The sequence below is a fragment of the Lepisosteus platostomus genome, chromosome 11 (assembly GCF_059453375.1).
Source record: "Lepisosteus platostomus isolate fLepPlt1 chromosome 11, fLepPlt1.hap1, whole genome shotgun sequence".
NCBI classification, from domain to species: Eukaryota; Metazoa; Chordata; class Actinopteri; order Semionotiformes; family Lepisosteidae; genus Lepisosteus; species Lepisosteus platostomus.
The window spans coordinates 39,648,397-39,672,008 of record NC_142621.1 but is presented as its reverse complement, the minus strand read 5'-3'; the positions used below and the strand labels follow the sequence as shown (position 1 = coordinate 39,672,008).

The window sequence follows — 23,612 nt, the reverse complement described above, 5'->3', positions numbered from 1 at the left end:
CAGTAACCAATTTAACATAACAATATGTGCAAGAATGCTTAGAAGGTCACCAAGACTTGTTCTAAAGAAATACCTAAAGTTTTTATATTGCCATTCATCTTCACATTAACACTGCATTGAGAGAGAGGGGTTAATACAGACCCACTCCCTGGACACTACAGTACATTAACACTGCACTGAGAGAGGGGGGTTAATACAGACTCACTCACTGGACACTACAGAACATGAACACTGCACTGCTTCTTTTCAGTTTTCCAAAATGTGTTTATTTCACAAAAGCTAGAAATATGGGATATACTGTAGCTACAAAGTGCTGGTTGAAAGGTTTCCAATTTAAAATAGATTGTTAATCAGACAGGTGAAATTACTTCAGACTTTAACACATTTAATTAAGTAAAAGTGTCATGTGAACATTTTAACAAATCATCATACAATATTTAATATGTTTATATTATCAGTTGAATGAGTTCAGCTTCATAAAATTAGTGACTGGGCATAAATTATATTCTATAAAAAGAAACAAATTACATTTACTCTTAAAAGGTAATGTGAGGACACAGGATATGTTTGATACTAGGTACTCCTTTTTTCCAATTGACAAAATTAAAAGATAGATCTAGCCAAAATTGAAGCGTTCTTTAGTGATCAGCTGCACGCTCCTGTGAACAAAAATAATGTTTTGTCTCCATCTGGTGGATGTTTGCAAATGTACACCACAAACCTGAGATTTTAATGATGATCACCTTAATTTTATTCAGTGCTTTCAACAAAACGTAATCTCAGGGCATTTACAGTTAACAAATCAGCTAAAGGTCTCTACAAATTAATACAATAAATTAAACAGATTTAAAAGCTAGAATATAAAAATGAGTTTTAAAACACTAGTTGGGAGTGTTGACTGACTTATAAAATTAAATTTGGGGTGAAAGATTATTTCACAGTCCTGGAGCAACAGAACAGGATTAATTGTCTCTAGGTGTTTAGAGCATTACTTTGAGAACTGAAAGCCAGTGGCCAGAGACCAAAGAGTGCAAATGATGTGAAGACGGAAAGGGAGTTAGCCGTTCACTGTTACTGGCAGGAGCCAAACCATTCAAGCCCTTAAAGATGAGGATGATTAATTTGAATTATATTCTGAAACCCACAGGGAGCGAGTGCAGGGAAGCTAAAACATATGATACATGGTCATGCATTTTTTATCTAGTTAAGATCTGAGCAGCTGAGTTCTCAACATGAAGCTACTTGTTTAGAACGTGTTTGGATCCACAAGCCAACAGTGCATTACAATAACCAGGCCTGGTAAGGACAAAGACATGTATTAACTTTTCTGCATCAGATTGTGAGAGTAATGTCAGAAATGATATGAAAATGAAAAATGACAACCTCATCACATTGAGAACATTGGCTTCAAATGCATCAAATACGGCACCAGGAGCCTTGCTCTAAGACTATCAACACATTTTAAGACCACTGACACATCTGCGGAGTGCCAATAGCACAATTTCAGTTTTGTCAGAATTCAGATGTGAAAGGTCTTGTGTCCTTTTTCAACATCATCTATGCACAGGACAATATCTGCTTGTATGTGAATAAAATTGGCTAAATTAAGCAATATACTAACTTGATGCTAATATCCATACTTTTCTAAATATTTATTTTATACAATGATGAAAATCAACACTAAATTCAAAAGTAATTATTAGTGACAACCAAACAAGGACATCCCATTAAACATCACTCCTTTGCTAGTCCTGGAAAAACAGATTAAAAATAATTAGATTACATTGGTAACTATACCTACGTTTCAGTCTTCAGAAATACAGACTGAGATACCACAACATAAGAAAAAAAGATTTCTGCTCCTTCAATTCCATTCAAAAAGAACATTCTTTCAAAACAATAGACCAGGATAAAATAATTAGTTTAATGGCTCCCTAAGACTGTTCAAAATTGTATGACAAAAATTAAGTTTTCTGTACAGTTATAACTATTTTATGTATGGAAAAAACTAAAGCATACAGTATGTACAGATTATAAAACACATAAAAACGTTAAATGTAATTTAGTTTAAATCTGAATTCATCTATCAACATGTTTTCTTTTAATAGTATTGCTCTTTGTAAAATTGTTATTATAATAGTAGATCATTTGTAAATTAATTCAGAATTGTAAGATTATGGTACTGAATATGAAGTCCAGTCCTGAACATTCTACTGAAAATTCTGGAATGCTATGGACAACACAGATAAGTGGAATGCTCTTTTTTAGGGATGAGAAGGAAAGTTTTGCTTTTTCCTCTAAGGAAAATATACTACCCTATAGGTAAGTTGTTAATAGACCTGTGCCCTGAAAATGTCAATGTGTATTCCCCGTAAAAGCAGCCGCCTCAAAAGTAAGCCAGCTAGTTTTTTCTATTGAAATGCACAGGGGACTGCAGTGTGTCATTTCAGTTTATGTCGGTCAGACACAATTGTGCACATTTGACATCTCGGCTAAATATAGAATTATAGTGTCAGCAGTTGACCTATAAGTCTTGTTAACTGCACAGCTTTCTGTTATTAAAGTTTAAGAGTTCAACTGAAAAACATTCTGGTTCAGAAGAGTGGCAAATAAAAAACTTGTACCAATGACAAACGCAAATAATACAACTTGTACCTGTTAACTATTTTTTCCCTTGGCTGGGTCACATCTTTATTGACAAAATGTAATCCCTTTTTCTGAATTCACTCCACAAATAGAAGTTTTTTTAAAGATAAAAATAGAATACAGCTAGAAGTATTGTATAAAGTAAATTTCTATATATACGTCATGAAATATATGTCCTACAGCAAGTTAAACCTTTCTTTGCATTGTGCAGTAATTAATAATACAGGATAATGACATTATATACAAGTCTTGTTAAAGATAACAAAATCTTAGCCCCTCTACATTTAGATTGAAAGTGTGTCATAATTTTAAGAAACACTTATATAACATAATATTTTTGTGGGGAAATATGGGTTTTCTGTTTTGGCCAGAGAAGTTTGACTTACTGCCAGTTTGGAACCAAAACTGGAAGTAGATAACAGGATTTCATTGAAATTAACATTCTGTCAGTGTAGCATAAAAACTCTAAATACTTTAAAATCTCTAAACAGACAATTATAAAACATCTAGTGTACTAACTCACTGAGAACAAATGGTCTGTAATTTGTATTCTGTTACATTCAGAAGCTTAAGTGTTTTATGTTTTTTAACAGTGCAATTTGGAAATTGTACCAGCCATTTAAATTATGTGCTATGCTAAAGTCTCTTCAGCTATTTAAAAAAATATTATACAATTTGCAGCCTCATAGGACTCTGAGCACAGGTAGGTACATTGTGTCACTTGAGAAAATGTAATGACTGAGAGCTTGATATGTGGGCATGAAGAGCACTAGACTGGGTCCAGGAGCACATGGCATAATATATATGTAGAACAAAAACTGCATTAACTGTTATTTGACAAGTGAAAAAGGGAAGAGCAAAGTGCTATAATCACATGTCCAGATCAATCACTTGTATTAATATTATTATCCATTTTTAGCACTATCAGACAAAATCAAGACCTTAATCACTTATCAGACTTAGAAAAAGATTAGCTGGTAATTTAAGGATAGCACTCGTTAAAGACATGCGCCTACCAACCAAGCGTTTAGCCCTGAAGCACGATGGACAAAATTAAAAAAACAACAAAACAGATCTTCTGGAATATTTTTAGCCACATTGAAGTGCTCAAAGAAGACTAAAAAATGGAATATGAAGGAATATTTTCAACTGAAAGCATTTGCGACTGTTTTGTTAATCTAAATTCAGTTTTGTAACTTAACTACAGTAGAACAGAGTTCAAATGTTGTCCAGCTACTGTTATTGTCAATATTGTGATGTTAAAAGTAATCACTTCTAGTCTGGGGGAAAACTGCCTGGCTTGAACCTTAAAAAAATTTGCATTCAAGATGTTTTTTTCTTCTGATCCAAGCATCCAATTGCACTTCACATTCAGATCATCCAAAAAACAGTAGCGTGCAAAAGGCCACCGCTTCTGCAGTCAAACACCCCAGATTTTTACTCCGTTACAAGACACAATGGCTGCATCACAGGAACAGTTCAAAAGGGTATCAGAGTCAGGATTGTGAAAGATGAAACAATGAAATTGTCCTACTTGAATTAGAATTTCGCTGATGAGGCAAGATTATTTTAGAGTTCCCATTCTAAATTCATGGTCTCATTTGAAATATTTCTTTCAAGGGATTTTTAAAATAAATGTGGTAGCACTTCCTTACCGAGATTCATCATCCCTTGCGATCAAGAGGGACATGTGGTTGGATGCCGAAGCTGTGCGCAGGATGTCGACTGCCCTGCGGGGTGAAACACAAGTATGTGTTTTATTTCCTTCATTAAACATTTGGGTTTGATACTGTGCTGCAGCAAGTTAGAAGTGAAAACCCAGACTTGATTGTATTGGTTTTTGGAGAAGTGGTGACCCAAATTGAAGTACTGCAAAGACCACCCTAAATGCAAAATCAAAAATGCTATCAAAGTTATTAAAATCAGCATTTCTTTTGCAAACAAATTACTAATGCAAAAAAAGGGACTGCGAAGAAGACATTTTGGGGTCCTTGTAATTTCAAATTATACTTCTGAGGGATTCTAAAATTAGTAGATGAAGTAAGAACAATAAGTAGAAAAAATATATAAAAACCTTTCATTGGTTACGCCTCCCAAACTCATATTATTGACGTCCAAAATAAGGTCACCTGGCTTAAGTCTTCCTGCAAAAACAAACAGACTGTCATGAACATTGTAATGTGACAGATTGAAGGCTCTAAATAGACAGTCAGATTGACAAATACAGCTGTGACTGTTTAAAAACATCTGGACCTCTGATTGAAGAGGTTTGTGCTTTCATTTTTCTTTCGACAATACATACCATCCAGAGCAGCCACACCACCTGGAAGAATCCTTTTGATATATATGCCATATTCTTCGCCTGTTATCTCCTTATATCCTCCGATGACTTTAACACCTGTGTGAGAGGAGGCATTAGAAAACAAAAGGAGGCACAAAGGACAATAGTATTAAGAGCACAAAAGCTCATGGGTCACGTCAGGAAACTCACCTAACCCTTTCTTACAATCTGAAAACTCGATGCGCTGCACTGCACGGTTTATTCCATGTGGACCCATTATTGTCCTAAATCAAAAATCAAAAAGACATGGTTATGCAAGTTTTTTTCACACTCCAACATTTCAGTTTCTCCAGAATAATTTTCTGACTTTACTTTGTTCATTGGCTTCAGCTTTCCACATTTAAATATTGTAAACATTTAGCAATTTTGTTTTAAAAGTATACCTTGAAGGGACATTCCCATTACTCTATAAATGTTTTTTACTGTATGTACAGAAAAGACAAGTAAGGTACAGCATAATACTCACAAATCAATTAAGGGATTCTTTCTTGAAAAAATAATTGAAAAACATATTTAAACACAAAATTGTTGTAAATTAAGTCTAATTCTTAATTGTTGTAAACTAAGTCTAATTCTTAATTCAATACAGTATATGCTGAAGTCAAGCAACGGTGCTGTGAAAACTTTTCTTTTTACTTCAGCTGGAAGCAAAGATTCTGATGTCCATCACTTTTAATTTGTCTCCAAATGGGCTGTAATGTATGAATTTGTTGCAAGAAATAAGTCCCACCACTTACTGCAATATTTAAGTTTCCATTAATCTTGCAAAAGATTCAATTTCGTGAATAAATTAAACAGGCCCTCACCATAATAGAATCCCCATTATGCTCGATAGTTTTTCAATGGCCCTTTTGCTATTTTACCAGTCTATGAACTTTGGAAACGGTTTACTCATCAGACCTCAAGAAACTGTCAAAAAGCTTACTATTAGGCTTACTACTGAGTACTGGTAGGTGCTAAATTTAGTGTATTGGCTTAAGAAGTTGCTTGCGTTGATTTGTGTGTGCTCTGGAATCACTCATGATGCTGTGCTCTGCATCAGTACTTCTCATTTGTTTTCTGAAGGGCACAGTCTTTAGATTTTGACAAGACTAGAACTCTCACTTAAAAACTTAAACTGTTAAACTGTTCATAGGATACTCTTGGCTTGGAAATAAATAGTGAGATATGTATCCACTATTTATAAGTCATTTAAAATGGAAAAAATTAGCTTCTAATATTACCCACCCATTATATTTTTAATATAATATGAAACAGTTTGTCTGTATACAGCAGTTGTGTTAAAAAAAACACTTAAAAATGCTCTACACTGTTATAGAGTTACATATCACTTTATGTTTCATATAAAAATGTGATTTTTATTTTTATTTTGTTGATTTGTTTTCCTTAGTTAATGCTGGAGGTAGAGGCTTTTTGTCTTTGATGTAACACTATACATTTTTAGATGAAAGATCTCAATTGCCCAGCGTTATGTGGAAGAAACTGGGTTATTCTGTATGATGTTTTTTCTAAAGAGTCTTTTATTATTGCAAAAGTGGGAGTGCAATTTATAAAAAAGCCATGTTGCAGTAAATCCCGATAGTCTAGATAGGTGTCTGATCTCTGTTGTGTTTAATCCTCCCAACAGACAGTGAGAAATATGAGACAAAAGCTCTGCATTGAACTAGGACATACAGGACATTAACGATTTCTAGGACTCAGGGACACCAAACAACACACTGAGTTTTTTCACAGTGCAACTAGTAACTTGAGGTTTATCACTTCTTTCATAGATCAGTTAAACAAAATGTAAATTTAAACTTAATTAACTCATTTGAAAAACCATTTAATATTATAAACAATGGAGTTATATGTATTCATACTCTTTCTTTAATTTGTGAATTGGTGTCTGTCACAATTAGTGATGTTACCACTTTATTTCAATAGTTTGCCCTTGTTTCTTTTTGTCAAATCCTAACTTTATACTCAGGATATCTTTACAAAGTAGTTATACTTTCAACAAAGTTTAAACAGACTCAGAAGTATGTTCCAATTTTCTTTATGTAACTGATCACTGTTTATTAAGGTTTCAAGCACAAAGGTTACATGAGTACAGAGCATGAAACACGTTCCGAGAACCCTAGTACCTGCTGTTTATCCTAAATACTATGGACATTTCGTATTTAATCACATCTGTTATTTAACTGACATTACTTTTAAGGTCCCTTTGAAACAGTCAAACATAAATTGATCTCCACCATAAGTAACCTCGGAGAACACTTGGAAAACTGCTTTTCCTAACCAGGCTCAAAGCTTTTATTCCTCCAGCAAATGTCACACTAATATTTTCTGGTACACTGCTTGGAAGCAAATAATAAATTATTCAAACCACACAGAAAAGATAAATGATCAGAAACATTCCCACTTACACAAGACACCGTAAATGTACACTTTCACATATTCTACTTGAACTTAACCAGTAAATAACATGTAATAAACACACAGAATTACAATAATAAAGACAGCTATTGAGATATAGGCAGTAGAAGGTATTAAAAGATCTATTAAACTATAAAGGTCACTATAGATACAGTCATTAAAATCATTCAAATCTCCCACGATTCAGATTCTATACACATCATACAGATCTATGAAATCTTTGTCAAATTACACCTCACAAATTTTTCATTAAGACTGCATCGTGAAGTTGTTTTCTCTCATCAAAAAAACTAAATAATCTGTAAGTGTGTAGGTAAAGAATTGTGTTTGAAGGGAAGCACTATATACAGCACTAGGAATGCCCCTGGGATATAACCTTTAATTCTGATACAACAGTAGAGTATATGTATCAACGAACCTTCTTGTTTACCTTCTTGTTTCTAGGAATGCACAGCTTTTAGTTGTTTCTTGTACATGTAATGGACTTAACTAAGACCTCATTTGTCTCTCCAATATCAAAATGCTATTAACAGCAGTTGGATCTGCAAACCTGTTAAATATCCCTTTCTCCCAAGCCTCAGCTTAGCTCTTCTGAATGCTACTCTAAATCTACAGTACACTTTACAATAAGGTTAAGTAATTCTAACAGGAGTCCTAAATCCCGGAATCCTCAAGGCATATTAAAAAGATTTGATTTCTACACCACAGTTAGTACTGTTGCCCACTCAACATGCTGAAGGACAATATATTTTAAGTGGCCCATACCACCCAAGCTCATTACCATAACCTCCATCTCTCTAAAACAAGCATAAATTATAAAATTATAGTAGATGGTAGGCAAAGTACTGTTTTAAAACACAGGTTAACACTATCATATAAACCTTAAATACAGCTAATTTTGTAGTCTGAGACATATATTTTAATGGCTTGCTGCAAATGACACATTCCCAAGGCAATCCGTTTACAAGATATCTTTAGCACTCATACAGTAAACAACACATCGTGCTATAAGCTACACTAAAGAACAGATATATTCTTTCATTTGACTACTAGAAATGCCACCTCAGAATACGAACCTAGTGAAAACACCTTCCAAAACATTAGTACATGATACGAGATGAAGACCAGATATAGAATTTTGTTGAAGCCTGTTTAATTAAGCTTGTTTCTTAAATCTATGCCCTAAAACCAGAGATGAATCTCGAAACTTAACCCCAGTATATCTTACCTCTATTTAATTTTATTGGCATAAAGGTCAGACTAATGTGTGTTAAAAATACTTTTTTGAATATGGGGTACAGAGACAGAGTTTGTGAAAGGGTTATAACCAGCTTCTTTTTATGTACACATTACTCTTTAGAGGTTTTACCTTTCATGACCAGTCATTTTTTCTTATTGCATGTTCCCTTAAAAAGAAGCATAATAACACATCCAGAAGACATCCCTTTCAAAAACTCCAGTGCAGAACAAAGCTTTAAAACAATTCTCAATTCCAAATCAGATGAGTATACAATAAAACTATTCTGTTGTTCAAAAGATGTATGGGTGCAAAAATCTGAGAGAATTCAAGATGTATTAAGACAAAGGGTAGACTTGCTCCATTTAATATTGTGCTCTATGAGCAATTAATGATATAACATCAATGAGACAGTTATTATTTATTTTTGAGCTTGTTAAATAAATAATTTTCTTATTTTTTAAGTGGTCAAAAAATCAAGTCTTCCTTCATCTGAATACACTCTTAATAAATGGCTTCTTCATTCTGTATAATTTAAGCTTTAGGCTAAGTAAGATGTAAAAAACAAAACAGAAACTCACTGAAATTGCATGCAACTAAAACACATTTCAAAACCACACAATAAAATCTCTGAATGGGTTTTAAATTATTCTGTGTTTGATAATGGGATCATACTATCAAGTTTTCCCCTAACCAAATCTTCAACAATTACATAACGCTATAGAAACCAGACCAAGAAAATTTAACAAATAAATACATTTATTTTCCCAAAAATGTCATGTCATACATGAACATATATATATATATGTTTTGTACATATATAGTATGAAAAATATTTCCTGTTCCTTTAATTTTCTTATATAATCACAACAGGGATTGTAGGTATACACCCTTTTTTGCCTGAATTTTTATTTTCATGTAAAACATAAAACATGCACATGTACTGTAGGAATTTATTGTTTGACAGAAAGAGAACTTTAAAAGTTTTTCATTGTTGAACACAAATATTAACAGGCATCAGGACTTAGGGTCCCATCAGGCCAGAATCTCCAATTCAGAGTTCATAGACTTTTTCTACTGGCAAGGTCAGATCAGGTTTGCCATACTTGTAGGGATGCTTGGGCACTGATTGGGCATCATTTCCAATTTGGGACAAATACCAAGCTATAATTCTTTTGGATGAAACTGCTTGTTTATGAAGCTTGATTTGAATATTTTTGGAGCTTGTTTAGGATGGATGCAAAAGACAACTGTCACTGGGTAGCAAAGCCCAAGTGATCTATAAAATCTGTGGTTTATCTTGATGACTAACAGAAATATAAGGGCAGGTATGATCTGACCTGCTGTATGTGTAACTGCACTTTTCCCAGTAAAAGTAACTGGTGGAGGCTGACCTATCAAACAATTATCAAAATACCAATGGGGTAGGCAAGCATATCTATCCATATCTACTAAGCATTCAACTTACACAAAGACAATTTAATTAATAAAACATGCATTCTTATTGTAAGCAATGAATATTTGAAGGCAGATAACATATACTTTTAGAGCATCCAAAGATTCATTAAGTTTCTTTATGTTCATATGGCAAAAGGTACTGCAAAAAATAAAATCAAAATTACGGCTACTTATGTTCCCAACTGCCTTTCCTTTTTGAAGTCTATCTACTAACAGACACAATTTGAATACTCAAATAAATCACTGCAATTAACCTCAAACAATATATGATATAGAGTAGTTATAAGCAAAGCACCACAAGAAACAGGGCATTAAACTGATCCTTTAATACCATATAATCTGCCTTACCTTCTACACACCCCAACAGGAAACACTGTGAACATAGACAGACACACGCTGGGATGCCAGCTGCTCCATTTCTATTAATGAAACGATTGTAAATATCTGCAAACTTCCCTGATTCTGGATGACATCACGCTGGTAAGCAAGGATTTACGATTTGTTCATAAAGACTAGAGCATGAAACTCAAAACAAGAGCATACAGTACGTACAGTAGATGAAATTAAAACTAATGCTTATCATGGTATCTTTGTGCCGGAGGTTGAGGAAAGTTCAAGAGTGCCAATTCATATAATGAAAACTATGAGCTAACATCCTTATTTAACAGGTTGTCTTTTTTCTGAAAAATTAAGTAGCAAGTTGGAAAAAGAAAATATATTAATGAGAAAGTAGCACATTTTCACATCACAATTTATTTTTCCTATTCTGCACACAGAAACATGACAACCTCATGCAAAATCAATAAGCTCATAATGGTTTTCCTTTGTGGCTTGAAATACCATACATCCCCACAGAAAATAAATCTATCTCAGGAGAATCAAAAATACTACAAATTGCTGAAAAGCAGTGCAACAGTCTTATAGTATAACTACAGCCTTAATTTTTGCTTTTTATTTCCACAAAGTTAATTTAAAGAAGCCAACATACCAATACAGCAAAGACAACCCATCAAACCGCTCAGGCTCTGCCTCATCTGACTGTGGAAGCAATGACATTTCAAATCAAGAGGCAAAAACTGAAGTACTAAAAAGGCACTGAAGTCACCCAGTTGTAGAGAAGATGGTTCAAATCAGGACGGTCTCAGTATCGAAGAGACAAAAATCCTCCCAGACAGTGACAGGGACTAGCCTACCTTTCTATTTAATCTTTCCTGATACCCTCCCGTCACATGGTCTGCTTCACCTCTCCTGCCGAAGGCTCCCTGTTTGTCTTGCTTCCTGTAGCACCTTAACGTCTCAACGTCTGACACAGAACTAACACTACAATTTGATTTCTGTGCATTGTTAAACTGGAGGATTAAGGGGAAAAAACATATTAAATGTCCATCTGGCCTTAGGCCCCATTATGATAGGCTCCTCTATTCCAATCCCACACAGCATCAGGTTCATTCTTTCACTAGCCTGCTAGTCTGACCCTGAAACATGTTTCTGTTATAGTATCAAACCCTTACACATTTACTTCAAAACAACATGTACCACCATGCGCCTGCTGAATACAAGAACTGGATTACAGATACAGAGTTTTATGTAGTTCTGATTTGAAACTAGCTTTCTAAAAAGAACAATCAATGGAAAACACAAAAATACAAAAATAAGAATGATACAGCACATAACCAAATGTGGTCTGTGCAATCAGACAGGTTAATATCTGTATTTTATTTCACACAACACTTGTCTACTCTTTATTTAAGCTTTGAATGGATTTTTTGAGTAATAAAGAATAGCCATGAAAATAAATTCCTAAACGATTGCATTGAGTTGTTTTGTGCTAAGGCTTATGAAAGAAGATTTATTGGAAGAAAGCCTACAGTCTTTACCTCTGTTATAAGGTTACTGTTGAGCAACAACTGCCTAAGCGCCATTGAATAGAAAGCTATGCTTGCTTGTTCCCATAAAGAAAAGAGGCAAGTTTGATCAATTCAGTATTGCAGCTATTTTGTTTTTATAACCGGTTTGAGTTTGGCTTAGAATAAGGTGAGATTTGCAGGATTTATATTACTGTATTAGTATTAAGACCTTTAAACGCATTGGCGATTTGCAAAGTCATCTAGGGCTACAAAATTTACTTGGGTTTTCTGGCTGGCAATCAAATTACAATATTGCAGGATTTATTCCCTCTAGTAAAGCAACTAATAGCAGATATCAATATAAAGTGAAGTATTATGGAGATCTGTGTATGCAGACTTCAAAAATATTTGAGCCATAAGAAAAAATTAAAAGTCAATAGTACACAGTTTCCGCAGTTACAATAACTTCAGGGTGGGTTCACTAACACTTTATCCCCACTATTATAAATATCCTATTATAAATATCACAAATATAAATGTGGATAGAATGTTTATGAACAATATGAATGCTATTATCCAGTGATATTAATCTACAAAAACAAACGAAACAAAATTCAGTTCTTGTTTCAAATTTATAAGGCAAACTATTGGAAATACTAAACCATGCAGAATGTTATAATAATTGTATATGCTACCAATACAAAATATAACTTTCTACAATTACAAAGCAATGATAGCTATATACTTTACTTAAGTGCCCCTGTTTCACCTAGCACGTCACACTGAACAACAAGACTCATGTCAAGTTAAACACTGCATTCCTGCTACAACACTTGCAATCCATGTTTTAAGTAACTTCAGTTGTTGCATATCTATAATCATAGTAAACCACTACAAATTCAGGGATAAGCTTAAAGCTCTTCAACGGTTGTGTGCATCAATACAGTGTATACCACAGAACACATACATCAAAACAAAATACTTAAACTACAATATCCATTAACACAATTGGCAAAAGAACTTGAAACTATACTGTAGAAATCATTCATTGAAGAGAGGAACTGAACTATGAGAATTGGAGACCACTACACATGGAGGATGTGATGAGGTTTTTTATCAGGGCGAGGGCTGGCAGGACCTTAGTGTTGAACCATGGAGTTACCATGGTTACTCATACTGGCAGAAAGGATTGAGTTTGGCACCATGTACTGGAGGGGAAGAAAAAGTGAGCCCTCTCCCTGAAAAGAGAGTCTAGACATGCAAGGTATAATAGAGTTCTCAGTTTTGTGTGTCTTTCTTTTTTTGGTGTCATCACATCGAAATGATTAGAGACCCACCAGGTGGACAGTAGAGGAAAAATGACTGAGAGCAGAAGAGAACTGCTTTACCAACACTCTGCAAGGCAGGTGGTAGAGATGAAAACACACATTCATAGACAGTCACTAGGAGCACTAGAACCAGTACAGCCAATGTCCAAGGCTACATCCTTCATCAGAGCCACCCAGGGAGAGAGTGCCACCTTGAATGGTAGTTAGTGAGCAATTGTCCATGTCAGTCATTGTAAACACTGGCCACATTGGTGAATAAGTGAATATCTCATACATCCTGAGAGTCACAGAAGGCATGCAGTTCCAGCTGATAACAGCTCCACTGTTTTCCTAATCTCTCTGGGAGGTCTGCCTAACTGATGTTTGGCACAGTGCTACAGTATACACCATGGGGTGGACCTAGGCTCTGGGAGACCATGAAGGAGGGAACAACAAGGGATGGCCAGTCTTCAGATTATAGCAACCTTGCAGGAGCAACTAGACTATGTGCACTGGTTTACTTAGAAGCACTTGACTCCTGTAAGCATAAAGCAGATTATGACCTACATTCCAGAGCCAAGAACTTTGGCCTAGTAAAGTCTGTGTGGATATTCTGTCCCCTTGGGGAAGAAGGACCGTCTTCCAATACATGTACAATACTGGATCAATTCTCAAAGGTAGTCTGAGAACTGAGATCAGATAAGATCTATGGCAGCAGACTTAGTAGTAGCAGGCTCCAGCTATTAATAATACTATGGGTACCTATTACTAATTGCTGGTTCAATATCTGAGGTATAATTGGGCCAAAGCTTATCTTGGTTTCTGTGGCTGAGGAAAGAGCACAAGACTTTGCTGCCTGGACAGGATACCAGTCCAATCACAGGGATCAACCCTCCCAGCAATGCTAGTCCTTGTTTATATAGCAGTGTGAACTGAGGCAAAGTACCACTCTCAAGGTACACTAGCAGATCAACAGTGGAATACTTTTGTCTGCCAGGCTCTACACCTAGGGAAATGGTTGATCCAATTAAGATTTAACCAAAGCACCCATTTATCCCTTCTCAACAGTCTTAAGCTACTGATGATTTAAAGCGACGTGGAAAACCTGCTGGATTCCATATGCCACGGCATAATGGTATAAATTATAGAGACATCCACCTTTTCAGGGAGTCTTTACTTTATTCGTGTATGGGATACATAATGTAACAGACCTCTTCTTGTGTCTTCATTCCTCAGAGCCCACGTTAGGGCTGGTCAGTTATTCAATTATTTCAAAATAAGTTACTTTATAAGATACACAGACCCATACACAGAAAGGTGTGTTTATTTGTTGCCTATTATATTTCTTATATGTGACTTTGTCGTTGTTCGATACGCATACACAAACGTAGAGCATCAGGCGGAAATACGAAAACATATTGCATACCTTCCATATCTGGAAACTGGTGCTTTTTGTCCATAACATATAAAACATCTAGTTCCTGTACTGAGCTCCTTAACACGCTTTTCTGCACAGCCGTGCAGGACTGCGGTTTAGCAACAAGTTCATACGTTGATAACATTTTGAACAGAAAAATAAGTCTGGAAACTATTCATCAATAAAAATAACTGTTTTGTGCAATACTCAATATGAATTATAAAAACTAAAATATTAAAGTCTGTTTATTACAACAAATTAATTGTGCACATAAGGGAAAATCACATCATCCAATTTCAAGTGTATCCAGTAATTACGAGCAAATTCAACACCCTTAGCCATCTAAAAAGGCAGTTAATGTTAACTTGCAATATTTTGTAATAACTTCTCTTCATTTAAGCTACACAACTTAACACCTAATTTTAACATCTGTAGTGACCTTTACAAAAGTGATAAAATAGGTTCGATTACGTTTCTACAGTGTGGGCAATTATGCGCACGGTATAACTGATGTACATCCTTTAATATAATTAAAGTTGTTCTCGTAGCAGAATAGTTGTTTTATGTAAAGTAAATCAAACTACTGTTTAAATTACTACGTTCGTTTCGAGAAAAAGGACGAAACAACGATACTCATTAAATTCCTCCGAATACTCCGACAATTGTGCATTTAACAGTACTTTGAATTCAATTCAGATGCGCGATCGACAAAACCCGCAGCGTTTTTCTAGATATCCAAAAGATAAATGTGAGCTCACTTTTCAGCACTGACTACGAACAATAGTAACGGTGTTACTAACGTCTCAGATGTTACTGTTTGATACGGTCTATTCAACAAGTTTTCAAGCTGTCCATGAATTTAAAAATACAGTAGCAATGCTGGCAAATTAGAGTTTGCAAAGAAAACACAATTGAGCTACCTTTAGTCAACCTTTCCGTTATTTTGAAATGGCTTGCTATATATGCATGTTAAAATAAATTCTTACCTTTTTGGTTTAATAAGTAGCGCTTTCGACTAATTTACCCATACTGCCTAGCGCTTAACATCAAACTACAAAAGCGTGTGCGCCTCGATAAATTGCTTTTGTTGTTGGTCATTATTGAAAGTTAAATTCATGTAAATAAGAACTGTATTTTGCGAGCCATTTTTATTATTGAGCTCCTTTATATGATAATGATTTAGATACACGTCTTCATAAAAGCTGTATTTGGGGCATCTAGTATTATATGAAACTATTTCTTTACGTTTCCATTCACATTAAAAGTTTGAACAAGGTAAATCCCTATCTTAGGAGTTTCGGAACCATAGTTCACCAGTTTTGGTGCCAGGAGGAATAGTTAAACGTGTAGGACCGTAAACCCTGTACACTGTTGAATAACCTGTCTTTGTTATATTATGATATTTAGGTACATCTTGTGTCTCAGGTTAGTATTTGGTTTATGGAATTTAACATTTTTGAAAACTGGGGATGTTTCCATTACGCTGAGTTTTGTGGATACAAATATGGATTACAATTTATTGCATTGTCTGGATTGTCATTTTAACGCTTGATTTGACCCTGAGAGCTTAACTAAGCTGTTAGTTTTTTTTACTTAGGTGTCTAATCAGGAAAATGTGGCATTAATGGTGGTTTAAATTAAATGTTGGCTTTCGTGGCTTTACAATCGGAGGTAAGGCCCCGTAATGCTGTCAATTTCATCAGGAGTATTGTTACCTGGTTTGGCCGTTTCTGTTTCTGGGACATACGAGTTACTTGACCTATTAAAAAAAGAAACGAATTGTTCTCATTTGTTTGTGAACTGAATCTTTGAATTAACGTCGAAGGAAAAAATCGATTGGTTTACGTTATTGATTGAAAACCAAGGATTCTCTTTAATAGAAATACATGTTTTTTACAATGTATTTTTGCTCCAGGGGCGATTCGTATCAGCCTGATCACTAATCTAGTTGCATTTTAACGGAATTAACTCGTTTTTTGTTATCGCATTCGGTATGAACAGCTATTACTGTAGTTTTAGAATGCACTTCATGTGCAGTTTGTGGACATTGTAAAAGTGGACAAAATGTACAGTCCATTGAAATTTAAAAAGAGCAACAGTCCTAACACGCATTGCAGAAAGAAACCATATTTATAGAGAGTATCGAAAAAGGGTAATGAAAAAACATTTGAACTTGTTTTAATTAAGCTTTTTAAAAAGAGTTCAGTATGAACTGAGTGGGGAAAATCAGCTTAGGAATGAAGAGTGCTGAAGCAAACGGTCTAATCTTCTTAGATCAGATGGCATAACAAGGAAACATCTAATGTGATACTTTTTATTAAAAATAAAAAGGCTGAATATTTGGGCACAGTTCTAACCTGTTTGAAGGGTAGCAACTATCTTTTGATATTCATATGGATTGCAAGAAAAGTTCTGTTAAAAGGCTTGGCCTTTGCTGTATATAGGTTAGCACCCCAATTAAACTTATTTTCAATCCTGCAAGAGGCACCATATGGTAAATGTCTTAGCAAACAGGAACACAACTTTATTTAGATCTAAATAAGGTCACCATGTTTGTGTGGGTCATTAAGCTGGTCATCTACTATGGGCTTTCTAATCTTTTAATAGGGTGTTCTTGATGACCGAATGACTGGTGTTTTAGCTTGATTCATCCCTCCAACTATATAACAGAGACCATTTGTGAGACCATTAGTAATATTATGCTGTATGCCTTTATTATGTTACGAAAATGTTTCATGCTGACTTACCTTTATTTCATAAACCCTTAAAGGAGAGCAGGACTCAACGAACCATATAAAATGGATAATTTTGGAAGTTTATAAGTTCTGCAAATGTAATTTTATAAACCTCAAAAGCTTAGTACTTATAGTCAGAATCTGTAATGAATAAAATCAGTTTTCAGAATCTCTACTTGACTGTAGGCAAAGTTTCCTGTTCATGTCTTGTTTTGATATGAATGGGTCAGTTCCATTACTGGTGCTATTGGATCACCTGTTGCTGTGTTTACCTTTTCTAACAGTTACATGATCTTTGCTATTAATATATCAATTAATCTAGCTTCCATATACCTCCTTTGAAGCATCTTAGTTCACTAGTCTTGCCGATTCTAATGTTGTATCCTATTTTGCTGTCTTCCCCACCTTCAGTCATGTCAGGTACAGGTGTGTGAGTTATCTCGTTTGCAGATAAAATTACAATAAAGCATTCTGTTTTTGCAGGGAGGGTGGCTCCTAGTATTTTGACCAACCACTGTGTATGGCAGTGGAACAATGTGTTAAGACTCTTTGAGGGAGACTATAAAAAATGTAAAGCTTTGGTTTTATGATATGATGCCCAGCTTTAAAATCTTGAAATTAGATTATTAAAATCTCTAGCAGTTAAAATTAACCAGTTATTTTTTTAACTTAACAGCTCGGCTATCTTATTTGCACATTTTGTTTCACTGAAAGAATATGACTGCCTGTTGTAAAATATGCACTTGCTATGACAACAGCACTGATAGGTGGCCATGTAGTTGATTTTGTTACTTTAATTTTAGACTTGGACTCGGAAGTAAGAAAAAAAAACTGGAGATGTTTGCTGTATTGGCTCTCCTTATTGATTTTTGTTTTGTTTTGTAGGTAGGCAATCTGGGACCAAGGGCTGCTCAAGAGAGATAGCAGCGTACAAACCTCTCAACATGCTTGTGCACCTTCTCTTCCGCAAGTCCTTCTGCTGGTCAGAGAACTTGGCAGCCTTAACGTCAAAGTGTCGCCTTTATCACAAAACCTTTCAGAATCAGGTGGCTTCAAGGTGTCAGCGTGGCTCTCCAAACCACACCCCTTCTCAGAAAACAGGCCTCCAGCACTCTGGAACCCAGGTTCGAGGAATGAAGGCCCATAAAAATCCGTTTACCAAGGACCAGCAGGAAGAATGGAGGAAAAGAAACAAGACCATCCTGACTTACATCGTAGCAGCTGGAGTGGGCATGATTGGCATGTCTTATGCTGCAGTTCCTCTCTACAGACTGTACTGCCAGGCAAGCAGAGAACATTGTGCAGTTTGAGTCATGCATCTGCACTATGCAATGTGATGTCTATTTTTAGATCTTTCCATCGTAAGCCTCTTGTGTTTATCATTCCTCTGATTTTTGTTCCTAAAGGACTTTATGGAATTGTTGGCTCTAAAAATGTTTATTGCTGCACATACAGTAAACTGTAGTATTCCCCTTTGTAGCATAAGGATTTTTAGGACGAGAGTTATACCAAAGGATATCTAATCCAATTTGAGACCATGCAGCATGTAGACATTCTTAGATTATGACAGGCTTGAAAGTCTTGGTATAGGATACAAATTGTTGCAATAATGGTTCATAAGAGATTGTGTATGAATTGCTTTGTTCCACTAACATTATCTTATGGTCATGGTTCTCTTTTGATTATGATGGAGAGGCAAATTACCTGCTGATAGCATTAAAGGCACTTGCCAGAAAAGACCCCTAAAGTTGAATGTACAACATCGTCATACCAATTTTGTGCGTCTTATTAGTTGTGTAAATTGAATTTACAATAGTAAGCTGATGTTCTGTCATGAAATTAGTTTGATAAGCTATTTGGTCAATATAAGTCATGTCTAAATAACTGCATTTTCTGCACAACAGACAATGTGCCATATTGAACAAAAAAAATTATGGGAAATTGAAGATCATAGACCTGTGCACTTGGATAAATTCAAACGAATAGGCTACATCATGGGTACACAAGACCTGTTCATGATGATTTTAAGGTCTAGGCTTTCTTTCCTCCTTGTCTCTTAATGACCTAATTTAGCTGCTATTTTATTGTAATTGGACCAATTTTACACTTTTCAAAGGACTTCAGTTATGGATGATTTGAAGAAACCTAGAAAATATGCAGGATTCATGTTTTTAAGAACTGCAGCTGGGTACTTTTGAGCTGCAGTCTAATTGCATACAATTTGGCTCCTATTGGCTATCTTCATAAACCTTGTAAAGGTTTGATTTCTGTGCCGTTACACAAACCATTGTAAAAAATAAGTTTAAATCAGGTCTGTTAATCCTGGTCTTGACTGTATCTGCAAGGTTTCTAGGTATCTTCAAAGCAGTAGCACCTGCAGAGCTGGGTAGGACTGCTCAATTAGTTACCAGTAACTGTCTGATTTAGCTTATTAAGACCTCAGTTGGATTGAAAACCTGCAGCCTAACTGGACCTCCAAGACCAATATTTCACTACACTTTGATGAATCAAAGATGTATTTAACTGTTTACAACAGGTGTATTTATAAATATCTATGCAAATATGAGGTATATTCATCTTGATCATCTAAAAACTTGTACACCGCAATATTTCTGAAGGAAAAATTACTTAAATCACTTTAACGAAATGCTTGAGTCAGTCACATCTCCCTCCTTTCTCAACATTCCTTTCAAAGCATACAGGGGAAATGAGGTTGTATCGATCATGTGAGTGAGTGCAAACCTTTTTTGCAGGCTTCAGGTCTTGGAGGGACAGCAGTGGCAGGTCATGACACAGAACACGTTGCCACGATGAAGCCTGTAAGAGAGAGGGTCATCAAAGTCACTTTCAATGCAGATGTGCACGCCAGCTTGCAGTGGAACTTCCGCCCTCAACAAACAGAGATCTATGTAAGAATTAGACCTGGTCGGTGTAGTAGAAGAAGCAAAGTCTTGTCTATAGGAGGAGAAACTGACAGTTTAAAGGGGAACTGCAACACTATTTTTATGTTTCGGGGTTTGAGAGAATCAGCATTGATGAGTGTATTTCATACCAAAAATGCGGACATTAACTTGTAAAACCTCCACTTTACATCACAAAAAAGACAAAATTTCCAGGTATGTGCAGTGCCATGTTGTGCGATTCAGAAAGAGGCAGGTAAACCTCTGGTGACGTGTTGTGGCCCTATTACATTGTAAACAAGCAGCCTTGTGAATATATCTCTTTTAGTCCAATACAAATATTGCCCTTGACTTTGAGACAGTTTACCGATAAATGGAATTTACTTGTTATCTCTGCATGCTGATCATGCTGGAAACGTTCTGTGATGAAAGGTCTGCTGCACAATCTATACTTATTCGCTTGTACATCTCATTACATTAGTCATTACAGTGACTAGGGAGCAGGAAGGGACTGCTTCACGTCTCAGTTGGTGGGAACTCTCGCTCTCACCTGTGGTGAGACCAGGGTTTCGCATGGCGACTAACAGTACTTTCACAAAGTTCACGATTTTGTGCTTAATTCAAAATTTGTAAACTTTTTCTATATCGTCAATGAATTTATTTTGTTACCGAGATGTAATAACTGGCCTGAGAAACTGGACCTGTAGTTCCCTTTTAAACCATTTTATAAGTTCTGTTTATTGTTAGCATTACTATTGGTTAGCCTTACTTATCTTTACTCCAGTTTTCTTTCATTTAAGTAAATGAAAAAAGCTTTGTATTTAGTCTGCAGTATCATAAACGGCTAGACGTGTGGCTGCATATTTAGTTGTGTTGTCATATTTAGTTTTGTACCTTTAAAACTGAAATGTAAGGTCAATGTCTCGAATTATTTATTTTCAGCTTGTGCCTGGAGAAACTGCACTGGCATTTTACAAAGCAAAAAATCCCACGGACAAGCCAATCATTGGAATTTCTACCTACAATGTGGTCCCATTTGAAGCTGGCCAGTACTTCAACAAGATCCAGGTACAGATGTGTAAAAACATGAAGGCTGCCTTCCAGTGTTGACAGAGCTGGTAAGAACTGTCAGCACGTGCGTTGTGTTTAAAGGGATTTTTATTAAGTACACCTGACAGAATTCTTCTTACCATTTCTAGTACAATTCCAATCTGAAATAGATGAAATTCAGGATGTTGCCCCTAAATCAGAACTACATTTATAAATAATGGGTGACGATAAACTGTAATCTTTTGATTGACATCTTCTAACCAAATATGAAAAAATTATAAAATTAAGCAAAATCTTTTTTTATGGAAAAAAAGATGCCCACTTCTGTTTATACAACTGTTACACTCTAAATGAGTAACCTTTTTAAATAAATAATTGAGAGCCCTAAAATGTTTTGAGGAGTACTATTTAAATTTAAGGAAACAGAAATGAACCTCTTAGGAAAGTTAACTAGTCATAGTCAATACTAGTTAGTTTTCCTTGGAAAACTTTCAATATATGGAAATGCTTAGGGTGTGGCATTTCAGAACAACAGTAGTTTGTTCCCTAAACTGAGACAGTTAATTAAATTGTCTGGCTTACCAAGTATTTCCACCAATTTCTAATTAATTTAGCATCAACTTCAAACTCTAGATCAATCTGTATCTGGAGCCAAACTGATTTGAACACAAAGATTCTACTTGAGGACAGTTTAGGCTAACTGCATTTGGAGATGCAGCAGTCCAAACCTACAGAAAGCAATGGCTGTAATGTAGACCATTAAGTCTGAAGATGTTTCTGTTCTCTCCCAGTGCTTTTGCTTTGAGGAGCAGAGGTTAAATCCCAATGAGGAGGTGGACATGCCTGTATTTTTCTACATTGACCCCGAATTTGATGAAGACCCCAGGATGGCTCGAGTGAAAACAATCACCCTCTCTTACACATTCTTCGAAGCAAAGGAAGGACAAAAGTTGCCCCTTCCTGGTTATAGTCAAGGCTGATACGGAAATGCTATATAGAGGAACCTTCTGTATGAAGACTTTTCCACTAACTCAAAAGCTGCTTACCAAAATTGCAAGTGGGTTAAATTGTTTTGTAAAATAATGGCTAATGTATTGAAATAAACATTTTAACAAAATTAAAGGGAGGATTGTAACATTTTGGTGCATATTTTTTTAGCTATTGTGCAAGGTTAAAACTCAGCTCAAGACTTTCGGTTTACATGGGTTGTTGAAATATCAGTGTATTTTTTATTAGAAACTTTTTCAGAACAGTTATAGAATTACGAGTTGCAAATAATTACAGTCACTTGGCCCCAGGGTACGCTGCCAGGCTTTCCATGTATTTATAACTTTGATGAACACAACACACCCAATGGCTATGATATATTCCATTAGCTCGACTTAAAATTATTCGTGACCTCATCCTACAAGACCCTTTAGTAATGCAACACATCTGTATATTTTATGTTTATTCTCTTCTTAATTTAAATGGATTACAAACATTGGAATTTTTTTTCACAAATATTTTAATCAAAAGTAAAAACAATAGTCCCATTAATTTTGAAATGTAAAGGAATAGGAAAAAGATCTGCCTCATTGCTAATGCTCAAATGAGGCTTACAGCTCATGAAATTCATTTTGTGCCCAATATTAGCTGTATAACAAATCCACCTTTCACAGCTGTTTTTTTACAGGATGTAGAAAGTGTTTAAAAACAGAGCATATACTACTCTGTTTTTAAACACTTTTTATTACTACAAGCAGTTCTAATGGGAACTGGCACAAGAGGCACAGTGCGTGTAACAGGACAGGCAATAAAAACTGAAAGATTGGACTGCATCCTACTTCATATTGTCTGAAAAGAATGTACAGTAAAAAATGGTTACACAAGAGGCCATTTGGCCTATATTATTCATTTAGTTGCCAGTAGCTAAATGATCCAGCCAAGTAGCCAAAGTATCAGCTTCAAGAACATGGCTGGGTTGTTCGTTTTAGACTCCCACAAGACTTTGTGTAAAACAGCACCTCCATTTCTCATAACATGTCACTGACCTAGCTTGAGTGTAAGCATCCAAACCTCATCCTTCCTTTAGGGACTTATGTTCCTGATTGTCTGGAAATTGTAAGGAGTCTCTTGACCACACTGCTGTAAAAAGGTTGGATTTCTCCCTTTAATTCTCCCAGTGGTGCAATTGCAAATTCTTTGAACATGATGACAACAGATCTGACTGCCACATTTTGTAAATCTTAAATTTCCCTGGATCTCAGATGACTT

The 23,612-nt window shown here is 35.4% G+C and overlaps 2 protein-coding genes across 9 annotated transcripts in view; one reads left to right on the top strand and one right to left on the bottom strand.

The window, feature by feature from the left end:
* stxbp4 (syntaxin binding protein 4) overlaps window positions 1–15,883 on the bottom strand; it is a 90,669-nt gene extending 74,786 nt beyond the window's left edge. For 2 of the 6 annotated variants that reach the window (XR_015925388.1, XM_088599638.1), the window contains exons 1-5: window positions 11,089–11,246; window positions 5,138–5,211; window positions 4,949–5,044; window positions 4,721–4,790; window positions 4,302–4,376 (exon numbers count right to left, since the gene is read on the bottom strand). Coding sequence is in view for 5 of the 6 variants with exons in the window: in XM_088599638.1 (XP_088455764.1) it covers window positions 4,302–4,376; window positions 4,721–4,790; window positions 4,949–5,044; window positions 5,138–5,211; window positions 11,089–11,156 (383 nt within the window). In the remaining variant the exon portion in view is untranslated. Of the gene's footprint in view, window positions 1–4,301; window positions 4,377–4,720; window positions 4,791–4,948; window positions 5,045–5,137; window positions 5,212–11,088; window positions 11,247–11,293; window positions 11,379–15,657 lie in introns of those variants that run through there. The other 4 variants (XM_088599634.1, XM_088599635.1, XM_088599636.1 and 1 more) reach the window with 3 other exon arrangements.
* On the top strand, window positions 10,459–22,493 carry cox11 (cytochrome c oxidase assembly homolog 11 (yeast)). Of its 3 annotated transcripts, none has more exons than XM_088599640.1 (5): window positions 10,459–10,580; window positions 18,292–18,689; window positions 20,160–20,315; window positions 21,249–21,374; window positions 22,148–22,493. In XM_088599640.1, the coding sequence occupies exons 2-5, from the start codon at window positions 18,351–18,353 to the stop codon at window positions 22,334–22,336; spliced, it is 810 nt and encodes a 269-aa protein (XP_088455766.1). In that variant the 5' UTR covers window positions 10,459–10,580; window positions 18,292–18,350; the 3' UTR covers window positions 22,337–22,493. The 3 variants fall into 3 exon arrangements, with proteins under 3 accessions (XP_088455766.1, XP_088455765.1, XP_088455767.1); XM_088599639.1 differs by lacking the exon at window positions 10,459–10,580 and adding an exon at window positions 15,984–16,096; XM_088599641.1 differs by lacking the exon at window positions 10,459–10,580 and adding an exon at window positions 16,324–16,342.
* The last annotated feature ends 1,119 nt before the right edge of the window (window positions 22,494–23,612 follow it).